Source organism: Loxodonta africana, chromosome 4, assembly GCF_030014295.1.
Source record: "Loxodonta africana isolate mLoxAfr1 chromosome 4, mLoxAfr1.hap2, whole genome shotgun sequence".
Classification (NCBI taxonomy): domain Eukaryota; kingdom Metazoa; phylum Chordata; class Mammalia; order Proboscidea; family Elephantidae; genus Loxodonta; species Loxodonta africana.
In genome coordinates, this window is record NC_087345.1 from 153,591,946 (window position 1) to 153,615,817 (window position 23,872).

Here is a 23,872-nt window from a genome sequence, read left to right on the forward strand (position 1 = left end):
TGAGCTGAATATTTAGAAAGAAAACACGTTCAGGACAATCTCCCGAGTGCATTCTGAATATCTGATGACAGGCGTACCATTGGAGCTTCCAGCAGCGTGGGGCTGACTCTGGAAGGTTCTAGAGCGGGTGCCATGCTGTCCTGAGAGTTGTCTGCTTTGAGATGGTATTTCATTCCACGCACCACCTGAAGAAGGGCGGAGGCTCTGCGGGGCCTCAGCAGAGGAGTTCAGACGCTGAGGCCAGATTAAATCTGAATCCTGGGGCTCTTCTTTTAATTTTTCTCCTTCCTTGCCAACACGCTGGTAGATTCTCCCAGTACTATCATTCAGTAATCTTCTCATTCCTGTAATTTGTTTTTTAATTTCCATGCTTTCATCTCCTAATGAAAACAGAGCAAAAGTTAGCAAATGAAAAAACAACCCACTACCAAAAAAAAAAACCACTTCTTTGGAAATGGGGAAAGATTACTGATTCCAAGAGGAAGCTTACAGAAACTTAAGTAATCTATAAAAAATAAATAAAAGCAGGAAAGTTGGTCATGGTGGGAAGAAACCCATCATATTCCTGCTGCATCTCATTTTAATCCCTTTCTCACCAAGTTCGCTTACAATAAAAAAGTTTCCTGAATGTGTTTCATCTGGGACAGACTTTTAAATTCCCTCTTCAGAGGCATTTTCTGAGTCAGGGTGGCATAAGAAAATAAACCAAGACAGAAAATCAAGGTGGGACTATAAAGCAGAAATCTTCTGCTTCGATGGGCCTCAGTCACTCGCTTGTAAAAGAAACCCAGACAGGGCAGGGCATTGACACTACTCTGCCTGTCTGTTAGCTTCAACACTCAGGTGCAAACGGGCAACCCCTTCACCCGAGTGTTTCAAGGAAGAGTGTACAGTGTGAGCTGCGATGCAGAGATTTGGAGAACGTGATGTGTGGCACAGCAGCAGCACTACTAGCACAGGACGTACTCCAGAATCACACACTGTTGGTGGAGACACCACCTCAGAGATGATAATACACGAAGTAGAAAGAGACTGAGTTGTAATAAAGGTGGGGTTTTGGCTTTCCAACTCCTTATTCACAGAAGAGACTCCCGACTCTGCTGGAACTGTACCTCAGCCCAGTCAGGTCCACATTGTCCCTGCCCCACTCCAGGTAAGGGACTTAGCAAGCAAGCACTGGAAGGGTGGAACTGCAGTCCTTCCCCCTGCCCTCCTCCTAGCCCTGTCGGTTGTCCTGACTGTCTGCCTGCTGGACCTGCCCAGGCCAAATCCACCAACAGCCCCTCCACAACGTCAACTTCATAACTAGGTGCCAAAGATAACAGATTGTTTCTACACTCCACTGCACCCACATGTGTTCTTTTTTTTGGGGGGGGAGGATTTTTTTTTGCCTCAGGGCGTTTTTCCCCCGAAAACTAACATACCTCTGTACTGCCCTGGGGGCACACAAATATATTTAAAGATAACAACAAACTGTACAGATATAAACTATTTTCCATAATATACTAACATTAGAGGATACCACCATCTATTAGGAGCTATTTTAAAACATACTATCTTCTTAAATTGTGGATCAGCCAGTATCTTCACAAAGATTAAGGGAAGTAGATTTTTTTCTCTAACCTTGATATTAAAATAAAAGTCTTTTGCCAGGGTATACATATATACTCTCATACGGCAACTCTGTTAAATGCTGAAAACTTAAACTATGAGAAAAAGAAAAGGCCAATAAAAAAATCTGTAAGAAAAACATAGCTCCTGCAAATAAACACAGCACGTTTAATATAATGATGTTTTAATGCACTTAACATCACTTAAGTCTAATTTCTCTGCAGAAATGGTAATTGCACAATCAGCCTAGGTATTGTGTGTAGTCAAGTTAGACATTTAGCTCAATAATACATTTATTACATTTCTGAATATAAGGCAACTTTTATATACTATCTTGAAATAAGTATCTTCAATTTTTTAAATGCTAATAAAAATATTAGTTCTGCCTTTAATTGCTAACATAGATGAACACAGAAGTGACACAAATTTACAAATTTACAAAAATGCTATGTGCTGGCATATGTTTGAAAAGAGAAATATTTTAATTTTTAATAAAACTAATTTTACTTCAAACACCTGTGAAAATTACAATATAGAAACAATAAATCACATTCCAGAGCATAATTATGGGAAGGAATGACCAAGCACGATTTAAATAATGCATAGTCAGCAAAATTTACAACTTCTTCAAGTTACCTATTGAACAGGATGTGTCTGGAAGAGCTCCCAGAGGGATGCAGAACGAGAAACATATAGGCAAATATGGCATTAATTTCAGCATCCCAACCTACATTTTGTTATTGTTGTTGTGTGCCCTTGAGTTGATTCCAACTCACAGCAACCCTGTATGATACTGTAGAACTGCCCCATAGGGTTTCCTAGGCTGTAATCTTTATGGGAGCAGATCATTCTTTTCTCCCACAGAGTGGCTGGTGAGTTCAAACAGTAGACCTTTCAGTTAGCAGCTGAGTGATTAACCACTGCACCACTAGGGCTCCTTACATATATTTTACAGGCCAGTTAACAGCATATTTTTGGCAAGAGGAAGCATCTTTCTTGCATGGTTTTTACCCTAAATCTTCTAGATGAGAGGCTAGTCCCACATGCATCAAAGGCTGCCCACAGACTGATTTTAGTTGGCTCAGGATGGTGGTCGCCACTCCCTTCCTCCTGGCTCCCTGGAAAAAGCTGCCACCAGCTTGGCCAGGCAGAGGCAGGCGCACTCCCTGGTTCTTGAGTCTATGCCAGCTCACTCCTCCACACTAACCCTGACATATCACAGGAAAAGGGATATATCTCTTTTCAAAGGATGCACCTCTCCTCTGTAGACAGAACTCTATAATGAAGTGCTTTTTAGGAAAAAGAAAGTTACAGGATTCTGGAACTTTCTAAGACCAAATCTGCTTTGTCACAGCCTTAGTTTCATAGTTCTAGATTTATGTTTATGAAAATTACAAGACTGGAAATACAACTTGGGTTTTGCATGATTTCTATTTCATGTTTATGACCAGAATCCTAAGCTACAGGTGAAGACAAGGAGAGAAGGTGAAAAGCAGGGCGGGAGACTCTGATTGTGGGCTGCCCTTACAATGTTTAGAAATATTTCTTCCAAAGGCAAACCAAACCAAACAATAACAAAAACAAACCACCACAACAAAAACTCAGACCTGGGAAGACCAAGGAGAAGGAAAGAATACTGTTAAGGATACAACAGAAGGCCAAAGACAAATCTGCCCGACTTAACAAGAATGCTCTTAGTCTATCCGACTGTAAGCACATTTTAAAGCCAGAAAACAGACAATTGCAATAAACAGACAATTGCAATAACCGGAGAAGTCTTTTCTGAGAGGAGGATTGAGAGATTGTAGGGAGGTCGAAGAAGGGTTGATTGGGGGAAAGCTTTTTAGAGGAGACAGGCTGGGCTTTCCCAAAATGTAACTGGACATTTATGAATGGTCTCTAGGGTTAACTGAATTCCTTTAGCAAAAGAAATAGGGAGCAGCAGTGGAGATCACACCCAGAAATACTGCCTGGGTCGAAGGAGTTCTAGAGCTTAATTACTTATGCAGGGAATGACAGGCTTTGGCACAGAAAAGGAAAGGGGTTTCCTTGTACATTTGGGACAGATGGAGCAGAGAGTCAGAGATGCGACCTGAAGACTAAAAGTAAGGATGACAAGAAGGTGGAGTTGACCTACATAAACTGGGAGGTAGTGCGTGCTGACTGTAGACAAATAGGACAAGTAGGCAGAAGCTCAGACAACAGATGCTAGGGGGTACAGTGGAAAGTACTAAGATGGTATTCCTGAGACCTGCACTCGCTTAACTGTACTAACTTGCTACTTGGTATAAGACAAGTCACTTAATATTCTTGAACTTCAGTTTCCTAAATGAAAGTTTGAAGCAGATCTGTGCTATGTATAGCCTCAGGGGTAAAGGAAAGTAGTCCAGGAGGGATGCAGGGCTTTCAGAGTTACCAAAATGTTAACAGAGTACTTCTTAGTCATGTGTCCTTCTCCGAAAAAGTGGGCTTATTCTGTCTGTCACAGTAGAGCCCAAGTTCTTTGATTAGAAGATTGGCAGAAAATATATCAGAGACTGAGGTTTCATGCATTAGTTAAGCTCTATTTGTCTTTTTAGTTCTAATTAGAAAATATCTTTTCCATGTATAAATACCAGGAAAAGGAAGCTCTTAGAAGCAATGAGCCATCTTGAGAAACATGATCTACAAGGAAACCTGGACACTTTCCTGATTTCTTTCCAAGCCCTTCTTTCTCTTTACTACACTCAACTTCAAGAGTTTGGGGTGGGGGGGGGTGGGGGGGGGGCGGGGAATCATACTAAATAAAATGGGTCTGTGTTATCTGGCTTCCTTATAGGTAAAACAACTTTAACTGAGATTCTTTTGAGAGTTTAATAACTATACTCCTTGGAAAAGATCTCATTAAGATGACAAGCTGAATTCCATCCTTTATTCAACCGCAAGACTTAACTGTATCACTTTCCTTTACATAAAGACTTTATATAATACATAATCTTGCACGATTTGATAAGAATGAAAACACAGAAGTCATCATACATAAACTCTCTTAATCTGGACTGGAGAGAAGGATATATTATATAGGATCTGATTATTAACAGTCTGGTATGATAAGAGAAAAAAGGCTACAACATACAAACATATATAGAGAGGTTGAATGTAAACATCATGACTCCATTATAAATGCCTTCTTATTATGAAGATTCATGAAGACCAGTTATCCTACCTTTGCCTTATAAATGAACTAGTGTTGATATACAGTAGGCATTCCACAAGCCTTTCTCAAATAAATGAAAGAAATGGTTTATCAAGACCAGAATAAAGTCCAGTAGTCTTAAATGTTACACTAAAGTTATAAACAAACAATATACTAACAAGATGGGGTGAAAAAGCACCAGAAATGATTTGTTCAACAAACATCTATCAAGCACCTCCTGGGCCCAGAGACACAAAGATCATGTGGTACAAACTGAAAGGTATCCCTCCCCCAATCTCTCATCTTCTTTTACCCAAATCCTGTCATGCTGATTTCCTGTTTTAAAAAATGCCATGATTTAAAAAAAAAAATTTTTTTTTTTTTACTGACCCCTATCTCTTCTGTGTACCCCAAAACTCCGTTAGCAAATTCCCTTATCATTTGCAGATGACTCTGTTTCCTTGCCAGACCTAAACTCCGCCTCTTCCCCAAGGACCTGCTTTCCCCACAGCCTCCTGCATGGAAGCTATTCATTCTTCCATTCCCATGGGGTTGAGGAAGAGTGGACTTGGCTTTCTTCTAGCTCCGTAAGACATGACTCTTCCAGCCTCTTGACAAAGCTCACGGCTGTTTGAGTATGGTGCTACAGAGTTGTACCATCTTCCAACCTCCTTCCTGCACAGAAGTTCTGTGTGCCAGAAATTCTCTTAAGGAGAAGTGGCAGGCGATGAAGTTGAAACATATATTGAGACAATCCTGTCAAGTGCCTTATAAGCCAGGTTAAGGGAGAAGGATTTTACCCTAGAGACAATGTGTTATTAGTCTGGGTAATTTTAAATTTGTTGCCTCTATTAATATGAGGATAGCTGACAATCAGATACATATTTTTAGAAAACAATTCTGGTGAAATGATGGTGAAATTGTTATAGGGAAAGGAAACAAGTGAGAATGCTACTGCTAAAGGCTAGGTAAGACTGTAGCACTCTTGATCAGGATTTTGGGGGCAGGAATGGAGAAAGAGGTATTAAGGAAGTTTAATGAAATGGCCTGGATGATGAACTGGATGTGGGGATGGGGATGGGGGTGGGGTGGTAAAGAACAACCAATGAAAGATAACGCTAAGGTTTCTTTCTTGGGTGGCTGAATGGATACTGATACTACTTAGAAAATGAGAAAAAGAAGGTTGCAGGGGAGTAGGGGTATAATGAGCCTTGTTTTGATGAAGAACATTTAGAAAAGCAGCAGGCAACTGAAAATTCAGCTGCAGTGTACATAAAGTTAACAAAGTAGTAGTACTCCAGTACTATAACGTTAGGAGGCCAGCCCCTCTGGACTGAGTAAGCCCCTGAGGTTCATGAACAATTCAGGAGGTGAAAGGACACCTTAGAGATACTAGATTTCCTATTAATCTAGTATGTCGAAGGCTCAAAGATTTCCTTTAAATATTAAGAGATATGATTTCATTTGTTTCCTAGCTGGTAAAGGGGGTTAAAACATATTTCCCTATCACTGTGGTGCCTAACAGTCACCTTGGTCATAATCCTGAGTCATCTCTGACTCCTTGTTCTCCCTCAGTCCAGTATCAAACCCATCATCCAAGAGTGCCACACGTGGTAACTTAGACTGAGAATCTTAAAGAACAGATGTAGAATTCTTTGACTATGTTCAGTATGGGCCAGACTTTTATCATGTCCAGTTTTGTCCTCCTATTTTAAACAGGTTACTGACAAACTTGAGGAGGTAATGAAAAACTCAACAAAAAAAGATAAAAAAGGAAAAAGGGAAGGTTATAGGAGTTGGGTCATTTCACTAAGAAATAAATGGCTATTGAGTGACTTCATTATCATCAAATATACTATGGGTTATTATGCTAGGTCTTTGTTCTTTATCAACAAAGAAAAACAGACTGAAAATATAGCTTCCAGGCTAGAGGTTAGGCAACATATGGTCTGAAGGAGCTGACCATTCCAGTTTGTAAGTACTTGAAACAGATTGCAGAAACATCAGTAAAAGAGGAATGCTTTAAAACTCCTTGCGTTTTCCAGGTAATGAAATGGTAAAATAACAGAAAAAGATCTAAATTAGTGAGAAACACTAAGATGACCAGGATTATACTAAATGGTCTAAATATGTCCTCTTAACAACTATAAGACGTAGGCATGAAGCCCTATTGTAGAAAAGACTGAACTACAGCCTGACAGATGACAACAATGAGAGAAAGGACAGGGAAGAGGAGACATGGCCCTTTAAGCTTATGGTGACACCTTCTTCGTTGCAAATATCAACAAATGGATTCAAAAGAAAGGAATCTGAAGTATACACTGTGCTATGAGAAGACCTGAGGTTGGTATCCTCATTCCAAACACCTACTGGCAGGCAGATGCTATCAAGGTCCCAACTAGCTGCCCTCAGGGACAACAGACATGTTTATAAGGGACATGCAAGACTGGGACTCTAACATAGGAAAAAAAAGGTCTGAAAAGCATCAGTCTTTGGAACGGTGCAATGGTTTTCCAAGGGAAACTTTTTTTCAAATGAAATCTTAAGTGGAACCCCAATAAATAAAGAAGAGGAAGCTCTGCTGAACAGAGCTTGCCAGAGCCCAGATTCCTGAAAGAGTCCCTGGAGTACCTTCAAGAACTCCAAGGGCTCCACACAACATATTCTGAATGCCACTGAAAAGAAAAGAGGCAAAAAAGTGGCTACAGAATCCTTTAATTGGTTGAATTAAATATTATGATAAGGAACATTTAGACTGCAAATGTATTGCCACATGTTTGAGGTCCCTACTACACTGAATATTGTTAAGTGAAAAATTGTTAAGCAGCCCAAGTTATAAATGATATTTGCATTTAAAGGACAGCTAAGCTTTCTGGATGTTTAGATAATATCAGATTCATTCATCCATTCAATAAATATTTATTGTACTACTACTAATATGAGACACTGTGTGACTGAAAAAATAATAATAATAAAAATATAAGATACAATCTCTTCCTTTCAGGAGTTTCCAGTCCAGCATGGGAAACAAAATGAATGCCCAGACAACTCTAAGAATACAACATTTCTCTTAGAATGAATAGGTTGGCAAGCTTAACCAGTAAGGGTCGACTGCAGCCAGGGAGGGAAGCCATGGGGTCTTTTTAACCACAGCTGAGGGATGTGAAGCCGGGACAGGTACTGAGAGAGAATGCCATGGGTCCTAGCTGGAAAACAGGCCTTCAAAGCAAATAGAGCAAAAAAGGCTTGAGATGGGTACAAAGGGCTGAAGAAATACCAGGAAATGAAGCAAGGAACAGCAGTTCAAAATGGGCTATAACACTCCTTCTCAAACTTTTCCCTCAAAGAACACATGAAGACTGAAGAGAGTAAGTATCTCTGAGAAGTTTGGGAGCAAAGCCCTAACAAGGGAATAACCAAAAACCAAACCCATTGCTGTGGAGTCGATTTTGACCTATAGCGACCCTATCGGGCACAGTAGAACTGTCCCATACGGTTTCCTTGGAGTGGCTGGTGGCTGTCTTCATGTTTTATCTTAAAAATATGATGCAAATATTATACTGAACTCTATTTCTACGTTTAATTTAAAAACAATACCTACCAACCAATCTTGGAGCACAATAGACACACCAAAAGACGTGTAGCTTCCCGTGGTCCCTGGAACAACACTGGCTACCCACAGTTGTAAATCTGACAGTTTAAAAAGCACAGGGCCAGTAAAGGGTAGGCTGGACCATTACAGAACGCAAAGGGCTGTTGCTTCTAAGTCAGGCTTCCAAATGTTCCCAGCTACACTCTGCATGGATATATTTATAGTGCCCATGATTGAACAGGCAAAAACAAGACAAAATATGATAACTGCCTTAAATGTTTTGGGAATTAAGAAGAGGGAGAGATCATTTTAAACTGGAAGGATTATAACCAGCTCCATAAATATGGTAAGATTTGAGTTGGTCAAAGAAAGGTAGCTAGAGTTTTCAGGGGCACTTTTGGAAGGAGAAAAGGGAAAACAACATGAAACAAAGCTTGAGGAAAGGATGAAACAAAGTCGGCAATGGTAAATAAATTAATTTAATTGGGGTTAAGATACTGAATAGAAGCAAAGTCAAGGACACAGGAACTTTGGAAGTTTTGACTCTATCCTGAAATGTTTTCCTAAGAAAGTAATACAACACAACTATAACTACCAACCAATTCAAAAAGTTCATCTACTTACCTCTCCCCCAATGGTCTTATACTAAAAAAACTAACTTTTATTTTATAATAAATAACACAGCTGCCCAACTGAACGTTTTTAATGTGTAATCCCACCCAACATTAAGTGACTAGGTGTGAAACTGCCACTTCAAGTAATATTCAAGAATAATCAAGTAAAAGAGTTAAAATCCTGAATACTTGGAAGAATGCTTATACAATAGAAAAATGGGCAAAGGGTATGAACACATAATTCAAAAAAGACATACATGGTCAATAAATATTTTAAACCTGTTAATCTCACTAATTATTAACATAATAAAAATCAAATAATATTTGTCTATTAATTTGACAAAAACAACAGATCCATAATGCCCATTTTGGGTGATGGTAAAGCATTACAGTTACTGTCAGATGCTGCTGGTGTGAGTATAATTTAGCAAAAGCTTTTTGGAAGGGAATTCGGCAATTCCACTTATAGGAATTTATCCTACAGAAATATTTAAACAAGTACCAATTACATATGTACAAGGATATTCATTGCAGCATAATTTTAGTAGTGAAAAATTAGAAACAACCCAAGTATTTATCAGTAAGGGATTAGATAAATGAGTTACAATATATACATACATATAAAATAAAATTACAATATATCTTTACATATCTATAAAAAATAATCCGTCCTTATACAGTCATTTGGGACTATGTGCAAGATAGAACTGTAAATTCCATGAAGGTAGAGATAGTGATTATTTCATTTGCTACTGGATAATCAGGGCCTAACTTCCCCTGCACAGTGGTTAAGTGCCCTGCTGCTAACCAAATAGTTGGAAGTTCAAACCCATCAGCCACTCCAGAGGGGAAAGATGTGGCAGTCTGCTTCCATAAAGATTACCGCCTTGGAAACCATATGGGGCAGCTCTACTCTGTCCTGTAGGGTTGCTACAAGTTGGAATTAACTTAAAGGCAATGGGTTTGGTTTTGGTAACCACCCCTGCACAAACTAGGTTCTCAATATATGTGTAATAAATGGAGACTCTGTGAAGTAAAAGAAGTTGCAAAACATAGCATGATTCCATTTTCCTTTTTGTAATATTTATATTTTCATATACTCTTGATGAGATGGACTGACACAGTGACTGTAACAATGGGCTCAAATACATCAACGATCGTGAGGATGGCACAGGACTAGGCAGTGTTTCCTTCTGTGTACATAGGGTTGCTATGAGTCAGAACTGACTGGATGGCACCTAACAACAATATGTGTATATATCAATCTATGTATTATACGTATATATTAGATATCAACATATGCATATATATGTACATACATACATACTTATGCATGCATACATACTCTATCACTATTAGTGGTTATCTGGTTATCTCTAGAGAATGTGATTGAGAAGGGATCTGTTTTTACTTTACATTTCATTTTTAACTTCATAAATTTTAACTTTAATCATTGTTTTTAAATAAACATATATTACTTAAAAAAAATTCTAAGAGAATTATTTGCAGTCTTTTCCCTGTAGTATTCTAAAGCTGGGTATAAGGCAACTGGTAGTGGCAGCTTTGAACATAAGAGCATCTTTCATAGTGTTCCCAAGAAAGATGTAGACAGGAGTGAGTAATAGGTGGCTAGAGATTGCAGCAAAAAAAAAGGAGCGTGCTGGGTGGGTTATGGTGTGCAAACCCTGGAATACATGCCTAACATCATTTTGTTCTTCATACTCATTACAAGCCATGTACTTTTAAAAGGAATTTAGATTTATTTAAGAGGAAAATGTGTTAATGCTACATTACAGAGCACTTACTATGTACCAGAACCTCTGGTAAGCACTCCCCTACATTTAATTCTGATAGCAAGCTAAGAGACAGGAACACTGATGTTTATGTTTTACCCAGGAGAAAATGAAGACTAAGTGGTTAGTTAGAGATCTGAACTGGATCTGTTAGCCTCCAAGGTCTATACTCTTCAAAATTCTACCGAACTGCTCAAGTAACTAGCTGAATGGCAGGAAAGAATCCATTCTTGAAACAGTCACGCTGCATGGTATCTAGGAAGCTCTTATGACATGTGTCAGGTGCCCTTTAAACCAGTTAGCTCCTTAACCACCCAATTATGTTAACACACATGGTAGAAACAGTGAAATCACTGAACCAAACAATACTATGATCAAATGAATGCAAATCATTTTATTTCCCTTATCTACGATGAACTAGTCCCCAAACCATTCCTAAGAGTAGACTTTACATAATAATTGTCCTAAAACAAATACATTTTGTTTCTGGGATTCTGACTTAATTGTACTGCTTCAAACTAAGGAAGAGGCTCAAATATTTCCTTTTGAATTGGAGACGTGGCTCCTGTGAATCCTGTTAGTTTTACAAAGGCCAAAGATTAAAACTTGGAAAAAGTCAACTAAGAATTTGTGTTCATGCTTTTATGAAAAATATAGCGAAAGTTTTTAAAAGGCTGAAAAATGTGTATATATAAAGATTATAGATTAGGAGCGGTTTCTAAATTCCTATAATATTAGAACCAAAATCTTGCCTTTGCTTGGTAAGATATAAAATACTCGTAATTTACTGTTTGGAAAAAGACAACGCTTTTCAATATAATTTGAAATGTTGATCCTCTACTCTGCTCTACAGAAAACTTCTAAAAGCATCCTAATACAGATGTGCAAATCTCCCCTCCCTACTGAGATGCTTACTGAGATCAACATAATGAATCAGTTAAGAATGAACGTGGTGGAAGGACTGGCTGCTTTACATTTCTTTAGTCATGCTAATTTTTAAAATATTGAAAGTCAAATACACATGCTGTTGCAGTTTCATCTTCAATGTAAATAATACATATGACCATGAAATAGTAAAAAAAAGATCCTTCAGATCACTTTTTCTTCCCAAAGATATCAAGGAACTCTGGTAACTTTGGGCCCAAAGGTACCTGGGGATTGGCAGTCTTCTCGAGTAAAACTAATGGGAAATCTCCAGAGGCAAGGTAATGATCCCTTAAATCAGTGGCTTTCAAATATTTTTGACCATGTTTCCCAGAAAGAAATGCATTTTTCATGATCACCTACACATACATGTACATACAAAAACAAACCCAAACCTTGAGTCAATTCTGACTAACGGCAACTCCATGTTTTACGGAGTAGAACTGCTCCACAGGGTTTTTTCTTGGCTATAATCTTTATGGAAGCAGTTCGCCAGACCTTTCTTCCACAGAGCCACTGGACAGGTTTGACCCACCAATCTTTAGGTTAGCGGTCGATGGTAAACCACTTGCACTGCCCAGCTTCCTTTATACCATGCGTGTAACCAAAACAAGTTTCGCAAATTTATCCTTCCTACATGCACAGTACTTTGATATTTTCTGTTCTATTTTTCTTCTTGTTATTATTGCTGTTGTTATTGTTGTAGTTAGTGAGGGTAACAATCCACTAATTTGATTTCATTACCCACTTATAGATCACAGCTGCTGGTGTGAAAAACACTAGCTTCAATGTCAAAGTTTTTTAGGACACCGTCCTAGGCAATCTTCTCATGTTCCACGCTCTCGAGATCAACCGATCCTCTCTCCTTGTGCCAATGACCACCTACATTCAAGGACGCGCAAATCTATTCCTACAGCCCAGACCTCGCCTTGGAGTTCCAGACCCACACATCAATTGCCTACTGGACAGCCCCACTCGGACATTTCAAACACAACCTAAAAATTACATCCAAAAATGTACTTTACCTGGACCATAACCACGCCTTAATAAATGCAACAACTCAGCTGTCCAAGACAGAAACCTGGGAGTTATCCCTCTTCCCCTTCCTCTCGCATCCAATTAATCACTGAGTCCTACTTATTTCGACTTCTAAATTATGTCTGAATCCCTCTACTTCACTCCCATTCCCATTATCACTTGATGGGGCTACTGCCAAAAACCTTCAGTATTGCTCCCTCCCATCTATATTCCACCCTGAAGCCTGAGTGATCTTTCTAAAATGCAAATCTAATTACATGAAATACCTCAGTGGGATGCTGCCAATATCCTCAGGATAGAAGACTATCTTCCAACATGGCAAATACGGCCCTCCACATCTGGCCCCCTTTGCCTATGTCTCTAGTCTGGGCTTTTGCCACACCTCTCCCTTAATATACATGGTGGCTCTTGGCTCTGGGTGCACATTAGAATCACCTGGACAACTTTTAAAATATTACCAGTGCCCAGGTCTCACTTCAGAACAATTAAATCAGAATCTAATTAGCGACTGTAACGTATAGCCAAAGACCCTCTGCTCTACATATAATGAAAGTCTTTGAGTTCTTCAGAGGTGCTCTCACCTCCTGGACTTAACACATGTCCCTTCTGCACCTTCGCCCCCAACCCATACTTATCCTTCAGGTCCCAAATGTCATGTCCTCAAAGGTTGTATTCCTTAATCCCCTGGGCCTCGTGAGGCCCTTGTTCTATGTGAGGCCCTTGTTCTATGTTCCCGCAGAAACCTTAATTTTTCTTATCACAATCTACTGAGTTTTAAAATCTTTTAGCCTGGCAGTAGTGACTATCTAATAAATAGCTACAAAACGAATACAAGAATAAATACATTCTAGTGCCAAATATGATGGGAAGGTATGAGTTGAGGGAAGTTGAAGAAAACACTACTGATGTCTAAGAGGTAAACCAACTTCTGTGACATCTGTGAAGGAAGTTCTCCTAATTTCTATGGAGCATGTAGGGAGGTGGCAAGTACAGGCCATCTGGGCCAATACACAGTCATGTCTTCTTGGGAAAGCTTTCCCAAAGGATCATATCTCATCTTCATCTTCTTCCTACCTAATGGAGGATATAGCTTCCCCCGTTTGACAAATGAAAAGACTAAGCTGCTTGCCCAAAATGACCAAAGTAAATCAGAGGAAGACAGATCAGATTTGGACCACACGTCTCCTTGATGCTAAAGGCACTGTGCTCTCTCTTAAGAGTCGAGCTAAACAGCAAAACATTAACCTTATGGAGAAATGCTAAAGCTAATGTTCCTGCAGAAAATCCTTCTCAGCCATCCTTTACACAATGCGTATTAAGGCCCCCATTCAAGTCTTGCTAGTAATCGAAAAAATTATATATGTGCAATGAGAATGAGTGAACGTTAACAGAAGAACCTTAACTTTTGCATCTCCTGACTTTTCAGTTTTAATTTTTTTTTTTTAACCTTGTATTTTTGTGGGGATTTTTACATTTTATACGTAGGTGTAAAGTCATATTTGAGATATAATTCCATTAAACACACAAGCAACTTCAGAGTCTATTATGTTGCATCAACTTTTTCTGTAAAAATAAATTGTTAAGAATATTATTCCTGGAACAGAATAAATTCTTGGAATTACTGAGTAACTTATGTACCGTACCACTGTTCCAAGAACACATTACTTATTTTATCATGACAAAGTAAAGTTATTAATCTTCTGGCTTCCATTTCAACAATGAGAAATGCTGTGAGATGCACAGACACCTGCATTACATTTCAGTTCAACTTTATATCACCCATAAACATCTCTGTTCTGGACACCTCATCCAAACAAATGCTCACAGAATACTCTATGTAACATTCGATTTTATGAAACTATAAAAGTTCCTTGCTGTTAATTACAGAGACAAATGTCTCATCACACATTTGGTTACCAGAGAGCATAATTAGTTTTCTCCATTAACCTTTCAGATATAAAATTTGATTTCCAAGTAAAAAACATTGTAAGACCCTTGGAATTCAAATAACACAGTATATTTCTACAAGTTTGAAAAAACTTACAATACTAAGAAAACAATTTTATCGGTTCTTATTCATAAAGATATGGACTGTCTGGAATACTGAAAGAAAATCTGTCTAAACTTCTTAATGATTTTAAAATATATTATCATATATGCTTGTAATAGGCTATCCTTTGGATAGAAAGGAGGCACAGCAACCTGACCATCAAAGGGATGTGCCCTTTGATCTCTTGCTTCCAGTTATGGTGATGTAGCTGAACTGGGCCACCACAGCCTATCATTTGCTCCCCTTTAGACTGGCATCTGTGAGACAACTGACTACAGAAGGGTGTTCAGTTTATGGCAATGGCGTAGTTTTTAATGCTCAAAGCTGTTTTCCTCAAGATGACTGAACCCACAGCCTTGGCTTGCTAAGGATCACTATCTAGCTCACCTATGTAAGGGGGTTTTTTTTTGGGGGGGGGAGTAATAATTTATTTGCTGTTGTTGTTGAGAATATACACAGCAGAACATATACCAATTCAACAATTTCTGCATGTACAATTCAGTGACACCGATCATATTCTTCAGGTTGTGCAGCCATTCTCACCCTCCTCTTCCAAACTGTTCCTCCCCCACTAACATAAACTCACTGTCACCCCCTAGGCTTCCTATGCTTTCAAGCTGCTGTTGTCAATTTTGATCCCATATAGATGGTTCTTAAAAGAACATAATGCTTAAGGCAGATGTTCTTTACTAGTCAAGCAAAACTATCATTTGGTTTTAGGAAGGCTTCAGAGGATATTTTGGTTTAAGGTTTAAAGATTATCTCAGGGTAATAATTTTAGGGGCTCATGCAGCCCCAATGGATCCAGAAAGTCTGGATTCCATGAAAACTTAAAATTCTCTCCTCCATTTCCCCCCTTTTGATCAGAATTTTTCTATAGAGTCTTTGATCAAAGCTTTCAGTAATGGTAGCCAGGTACCATCTCGTTTTTCTGGTCTCAGGGCAAAGGAAGCAGTTGTTCATGGAGGCAATTAGCCTTGCATTCCATTCTGTAGGGGTGTTGTTAGGTCACAGTGAGTAGGCTGGATCCTACCACAAACCAACCCATCGCTGTCAAGTCGATTCCGACTTATAGCAACCCTACAGGACAAAGTACAACTGCCCCACAAGATTTCCAAGGCTGTAATCTTTATGGAGGCAGACTATCACATCTTTCTCCTGTGGAGCGGCTGGTGGGTTTGAACTGGCGACCTCTTGGTTAGCAGCTGAGTGCTTTAACCACTGCACCACCAGGGCTCCTTAGGTTGGATGTAACTAACATTTATACCCATTTATGCTACCAGCATTTAGAGGGTGGGATCAAGACCCTACGCAACGCACGGACAGTCCTGCACAAGAAAACAATCTCACTAAATAAACTGTCCCACTCAGAGCAGCTGATAACTGGTGGTGACTTACATTTTAACATGTTTTAATGTGGTACTTGTTCATTTACTCAAAAATAATTACTGAGGGTCAATGTGCCAAGCACTGTGCATTGGGAATATAATACACACTTAAAACTCAAAGTCTTCCCCTGAAGGAATTCAAGCTGAGACTTGCAAGATGAATAAAGAATCACACAGACAAGATGAGTGGAGGGCATTCTAGATAAACAGACCGGCAGCGTATTGGGGCGGGGGGAGGAATGGCACACGCACGAGGGCACAGAACTGTATCCTATTTCAGAGTTAAACTTTAAAAGGGGCTCTGCCATTAATCTAATGAAAAAGAAAAAATATGTAATTAACTGAAAAATAAACATTCTATTGTGTTAGCTATTAAGATGGACATGTAAATTTTCATCCAAATCAGCTAGGATGAGAGCTTAGAGGTAAAATCACTCATTCATCAAGCATTTATTGATGTTTGTTATGTGACTAGAACAGGGCTGGGCAGTAAGGATACAAAGAAAACCCTTAGGGAGTTTACAATCTAGTTGGAGAGATATACAAGTAAACTAAAGTTCCTTGCTTTGATAGACATATGTACAGAATACTGTGGAAGGGAAAGTAAAAGGGGGAATTAGAGAAGACTGCCTGGAGGAAGTTGCATCAACTTGTGGTCTTAAGGGATAGGAAAGAACCGAGCCAATGAGGAAGGGCAGGTGGAAGTGTGGCATTCTCAGCAGTGATGGTATATGCAGAGGCACGGAAGCATCAAAGTGCGTGGCCTACAGGGTGACGAAGTAGGCCCGGTGCCAGGAATTAAAAGTGGTTTGGTATGGCTAAAGCACGGAAGATGAGAGGCACTGTGTAACGAATAAGCCCAAAGGAGCAGACAGGTGCCAGTTCATACAAGGTCTTACCTGTCATGCTTCCTTAGCATGACAAATAACCTGAAAGCAACAGATAATGAAGACTTTCAGGCAAGGGAGCAGGCTGAATTGCTCACAATCCTTAAGGATCCTAAAGGCACTCCCTGGATGAATCACTATAGGTCTGAGATTCTGCTTCTTCCCCCTGTCCACCTCCTCTTGCCACTCTTGGTGCATTCCTTTCCAGGTAGTTTCCTCTCCAATAATCTGTTACTTACAAGAAAACAGACTTCCTGCAGAAATATCCTCCATCTATTTTTAACTTTGAGAAGAAAACACACTGTTCTAAAATCTTCATTCTATCTTATATCTGGCCATATTATTTTCTTCCAAAAGTAAAATCCATACTCCCATGGGAACCAGAGAGGCAAATTACTAACACATCTCCTTAGATGACATAGTGGTTGAGAGCTATGGCTGCTAACCAAGAAGGTCAGCAGTTCGAATCCACTAGGCACTCCTTGGAAACTCTATGGGCAGTTCTACTCTATCCTATAGGGTCACTGTGAGTCAGAATTGACTCTATGGCAATGGGGTTTTTGGTTTTAGATTTTATACTCTGTAGAGATTTTTTTTAATGATTGAGTTGTGATCAGATTAGAAAAAGTAAAATATCACAACACAGCACACATTTCACATATAGGGCACTTGCTAAACTACACAGAGCCTTCATGAGATACAGAAAAAGGTAACTCTTTCTCAGGACAGATGCTGCCCCGCACACAGGTCTTGCTGAAAGAGTGCAAGCTGGGTTTCGGCTCCACTCGCCCCTCACTGGGCACCCTTGGCACGTACAGCTGTACGCAGGGTCCCTGTTCCCTCAAAAACATGATATTCGCCAAGGGCTTTTCCATTCGCTAAGTCACTGTACCACACCACTGTTCCAACAACCAATGTTGTTATTTAATGCACAGCTTTATTTTCCTAAATTAAAGTACAAAATCTTTCTTCATGTGGAACCTGAGAACTAGACAATGTCAAAATCAGTTTATAAACAGATCAGTACTATCTTAAGCACCTCTATAAAGCTGTACCAACGGTACAGCAGAGCACTGAACAAGTGGAACACAGGCTATTTTTCCATTTTGGTATTCAATACCCTACTGGCTTTCATATGTGAGTTACCTTCCTTTTTGGTCTTTTCTAGATTTAAAAAAAAAAAGATTTCAGGTTATGCCTCACAATTCAACACCAGAAATCTCAAATTTCTGTTTAGTATATTACAAAAGCTTCTTCAAGTTAGATGAGGTATATTTTAGGTCAGCTCATTCTCAGTATAGAGATAGTATCTCAAAGCTTATCTTCAGAGTTCTACACAACAGCACCCATATATTCATGCACTTAAATAACAAATACCTGAATACCTATTATTTGAGTACCTATTATAAATACACGGTGCTATGTGCTCCAAAGGATATAAAAAAGAATCCAGGTCACAACTGCTCTCTAACCCAACCAAAGCCACTGCTATCAGTCAATTCCAGCTCTTAGAGACCTTATAGGACAAAGCAGAACTGCCCCATGTGTTTCCAAGGCTATAAATCTTTACGGAAGCAGGCTGCCGCATATTTCTCCTGTAGAGCGGTTGGTAGGTTTGAACTGCCCACCTTTCACTTAGCAGCTGAGTGCTTAACCACTGTACCTTCAGGGCTCCTAGACATAGACAGGCCCTGATTTATATCCCAGTTCTGTCACTGAATAACTTTATGAACTCAAATTCTTCATTTTTTAAAGAGGAAATATGGAGCCCTAGTGGCACAATGGTTAAGTGCTTGGCTGCTAACTGAAATGGTTGGCAGTTAGAGCTCGCCCAGTGGATCCACAAGAAAAAGACCTTGAGATATGCTTCCATGAAGATCACAGCCAAGAAAACCCTATGGGGCAGTCCTGCTATGGATAGAAATCAACTCAACGGCACCTAACAATAACAACAAAGTGGGAGGAATAATACCTTTCATGGGACCAAAACTAAACCCATTACCGTCAAGTAGATTCTGACTCATAGCAATCCTACAGAACAGAGTAGAACTGCCCCCCAGTTTCCAAGGAGTGCCCGGTGGAGTCGAAATGCCAACCTTTTGGTTAGCAGACACAGCTCTAACCAGGGATTCCTTTCATGGGACAGTCAACGAAATAACATATACAAAGTCAATGAAATAACATATACATACTGCCTGGCACACAAGATCTGGATAACTGATACCTATTATTATTGGCTACATTTCTAATCCCAAGAGATATTCATAGCTTTCTGTTCCCTTCACTCCACCTTGCCCCCAAAAAGGAGAACTGATATGGAAAAGGACAGGGACACAAGCACACAACCGGGCCATGGTGCTGAGAGTGCGGCTTTGGGGAGGAGGGGCTCTTATTTCCAAAAGATATACCTTTTGGGGGTTCCTGTCTCCCCCTCTCTGCTGGTCCTCTTGGACCTTTGTCTTATTTGAGAATGCTTCTCTTGCTTGGAGCTCCAGGCACTGGTATGGCAAAATGTCAGGACCGCCTTTCACTTGGAAGGAGGGACTCAGTTCCCTAGGCCTTTGAAGGCCAAACAAGAACCATGCAGGGACCCAGGGAATCAGCGATAAAGAGCAGGCTACTCAACTACAGGTGAAGAGCTCTTCCATTTTATACAAGGACCCGCCCAATTTTCCAAGAAGGGAATTACATTGCGGTTAGGGCTAAATTCCTAACTTGTAAAAGTGTGCAGGATTTTCCCAGTATGTCCTGTTTGGGGAGATTCTTTGGGCCTTACTGGCAACGACTGTCATCAAGAAAACCGCCACAAAGAGATTAAAAAATTCACAGAGATCTCAACTCTGCTCAGCTGACATGGTTACTATACCATGTGCTTTTGGTACTGAGAGTTGTTATCACTGAACTGAATATTAAAAACAACAACTAGAAGAGGGCCTGGCATATAATTGAAGCTTAATAAATATGAGTTAAATAATAAATGAATGAAAGGCTACTTGAATACCTGAAGAACAAACATGTTTGAAATTTACATCCTGTAACGGTTAATCTGGAAACCCCGGCAGCATAGTGGTTAAGTGCTACGGCTGCTAACCAAAAAATCAGCAGTTTGAATCCACCAGTCGCTCCTTGGAAACTCTACGGGGCAGTTCTACTCTGTCCTATAGGGTTGCTATGAGTCTAAACTGACTAGATGGCAACGGGTTATAACGGCATATCTGGAGTCCCTGGGTGGTGCCTGGTGGCACGCTTGGCTGGTAACTGACGGGTTGGAGGTTTGAGTCCACCCAGAGGTTTCTCGGAAGAAAAGCCTAGTGATCCACTTCTGAAAAATCAGCCATTGAAAATTCTACACAGCACATTTCTACTCTGACACACATGGGGTCACCATGAGTTAGAATCAACTCCACAGCAACTGGGTTGGCTTTTTTTTTGAACATCTAAACCATAATCCAATATTTACAGAGATTTTATCTAATGTTTGTGTCATTGTTATGAATTGTTATTGTCTCATTAAAATATTCAGTTTTCAAAAGTACCCTGCTACCAGCTAAGGTCTCTTCAATGACCCTTGAATTTGCCTGGCTCAACGTGATAGAGAGGAAAGAGCTTTGGATAGGAGACCTGGGTACACTCCAGGTTCTGTTATTTATGAGCAAGTCACTTAACTCTGAGCTTTAGTTTCCTCATCTGTGTAATGGAAACAACAGCATCCACCCTAACCACCTCACAAGTATATCGTAAGAATCAAGTGAAATAACAGATGTGAAAGCCCTTTCTAAAGTACAACACTCCAAGTCTGATTATAATGATGTTTATGGTTCTGCCTTGGCTTGCCCTTCCCCTTTGGAATCTTCTCCAACTTCTGTCTATCTAAGTCTATCATATAGATCAAGGTCTAGGCTTTTGAGAACTATCCACTCTACCCTAGATTTGATTTTTCCCTTTCAACCCTGCTTTTGTCCATTGCCTTAATCGTCCACATTTGTCATTTACTGTTCACAAGAGACATGATACAGTGGGGTGCTTCAAGCTCCGGCAGACCTACACTGGAATCCCAGCTGTGGCACTTCCTACTTGTGAGGCCTTGGCAGGTTACCTATCATCTCTAAGCCTCATCTATAAAATGGGGGTAATAATGGCTCTCACAGATTTGATGTGAAGATTGACATCATTCACGTAAAGTACTCAAACACAGAGTAAGCACTCATACAACTGTAGCAGTTATTATTACTAAATGCTCCCTAAGGAGCCCTGGTGGCCAGTGGTTAAGTGCTCAGCTACTAACCAAAAGGTCGGCGGTTTGAACCCACTAACGTCTGCACAGAAAAAGACATGGCAGTCTGCTCCCTTGGAAATCCTATGGGGCAGTTCTACTGTGTCCTATAGGGTCATTATGAGTCAGAATCGACTCAATGGCAATGGGTTTGGTTGGATTTATTGCTCCTTAACTGTTACCTGAATTTGTCCTACCTCCCCAAATGGATAATTATAATCCTTTAGAGTAGGGTCTCTGTGCTCTCCACTTTTTCAGCTACCCCCAAACCCACATCCATTCTAGAAAAGTGCTGAATTCATTGTATTTTCTCAAAAACCACTTTGTTGAATTGATTGAAAATAATTAAGTCGTTCCCTCCAAGCAGTACTCAAATCTTTATCTTGTTCCTGTCACAGCCTGCTTGAGAAAGTTAATGTCCATAGAGTAAAGTAAGCTTTTCTGACTCTATTATCAAACCCAAAATACAGGAGTAACTCCTAAATTACTTGGCCAGACCATTCACACATGAATAAGGACACCTATCGATTTGCCCTACCATGTTGGATGCGTTAGATTAAAAAGCCTAAAAATACTCCAGAGAAATAGATTTGATGTAGGAACCTCTGCCAAACTCTGGAGCACTCTTTCCCCCCGGGACGTGAATGTTAATCTTAGAGACGCAAGTAATATCAAAGGTAACATATATGTTTAAACACAGAAAATGCTATACAATATCTGCAGGGCCAGGTTTTAGTACCGAAGTACACGTGAAATAGTTGTTTTGATATTCTGGTAACAATCTCCCTCGGATGTCGTAAACCTTATACAGAATTCTACACCACAATAAGATTCTAGCAAATTATGAAAGAAGCATAATTTAAATCTATCTTTTGAGAAGCGTAACTATAAACTAAGAAAGGTCCATGTTATAACATGGTCAACAATAAAATTCTTAGTTTCAGATGCCATCAGTAAAATACTGATATTTTGCTCTAGAAATTATGTTTGTGTAGTTATTATTCTTCCACTATTTTTTTTATTGACCAAGAGATCACAAAATAAAAATGTTCTTCGAGAATCTTATTTCACTTTCCCCACCATAAGCAAGAGATTGAGAAACAACCCAAGGACCACACTGCTATGCTGCTAAATCTTTTGTCTCTTGATATCTAAAGGCTGTTCGACCAGTAACTTTGAAAACTTATGCCAAGCCTGGTCTTTCACTGATATTCTTATATCTTCCTGGACACAGGCTAAGAAAGCAGCAAGGTCTGCCACCCTCGGAAGTGTACTTTTCCTGAATTCTGAGCGCTAGCAACCTCCAGTTCTTCAGCCTCCACGTTCTCATACTCAAAACTAAGTGACTGTATAGCAGCTTTACCATTTGTCAAGTATACAACAGAAAAGGGGAAAAAGGCCTGCTTCTTTGGAGAATAACTAAAACAAGGACATGATGTACCACTCTTAACATAAATGTAAATTTTCTACTAGGCAAATTCTTCATTTCAAATGGCAAAATCAGAATTCCAACTTATCAAGTTTAGGGAACTCAAAAGAGTACTGTCCAAGAATATTCTCTTTCTGGGTCATAGCATTTCACTTGATTTTCACCTTTGGATTTTCTTTTTTTTTTTTAAACCTTTGGGTTTTTCATTATCTTACAACAGTAAACAGGTGGTGGAGCAGTGCTGGCCTGAGTAATATTCTCTCCCTCATTGGAAAGATCTGAACACCTTCAATGATCACTTGTGTAAGAAATATTTCCCTATTTTTTTTTTTTTTTTTATTTTGCTTAAGTATCTATTTGATTTCACTCCACTGCAACTCCACCCTTTCTCTTCCTTAAAGCAGAATAGAGATCTAGGTGATACAACACTACACCCTTTGGCTTTCATGTTGCTTAATTTGAAGCACTACGCCTTGGATCTACGTGGCAATCCTGCTTCCCTAAATCCTATCAATTCTTTCCTATGATACGACAATTCTGGCCCTTGCTTTTAATGACTCTTGCCCTGACTTTCTCTTGTTTTCTGCTTCCTTGTTGTGCAGCTCCCAGCCCTCATTCTACTAAGTGGGGATGCAATGGTGTCCAGAAGAGGTAAGGCTGAAGCCAAATGCCACCATTTACTCTTCACTCCTACTTTATGGGTACTTCACTCTACCAGCAAAATCCTAAGTGGTTTAAGTTTTGACTCATGGTTTGCAAATCACAAACCAAGTATTCCAGGTTCTTCACAAACAGTATCTGTACCAAAAACTACACACAGATGGCTACCTACTCATCCATTACCATCATATAGCTACACTTGTCTAAAGGACTCAGAGATGCTACTTTTGCTTCACTTGTCCCTGAGGTGAGCCGGGAATGAGGGCAGTAAGAGACAAGCATGGCTGTGGCTGATCTCTCTGACCAAAAAGGCTGGTGCAAAATGAACACAAAGCCATGAAAATGAAGAGCTGCTTGGTGATAACTAGGACTATCAAGAAGTGGTCAGACAGGCAATCACACTTTTATTTTTCTTACGCTTTTTGACTGTAGATTTAA

The 23,872-nt window shown here is 39.6% G+C and overlaps 1 protein-coding gene across 2 annotated transcripts in view; it reads right to left on the reverse strand.

Annotated features, from left to right (window-relative positions):
- BEND7 (BEN domain containing 7) overlaps positions 1–23,872 on the reverse strand; it is a 126,140-nt gene that overhangs the window by 98,806 nt on the left and 3,462 nt on the right. For both annotated transcript variants that reach the window (XM_064284869.1, XM_064284870.1), the window contains one exon: positions 78–380. In XM_064284869.1, coding sequence (XP_064140939.1) covers positions 78–380 — 303 coding nt within the window. The remainder of the gene's footprint in view (positions 1–77; positions 381–23,872) is intronic.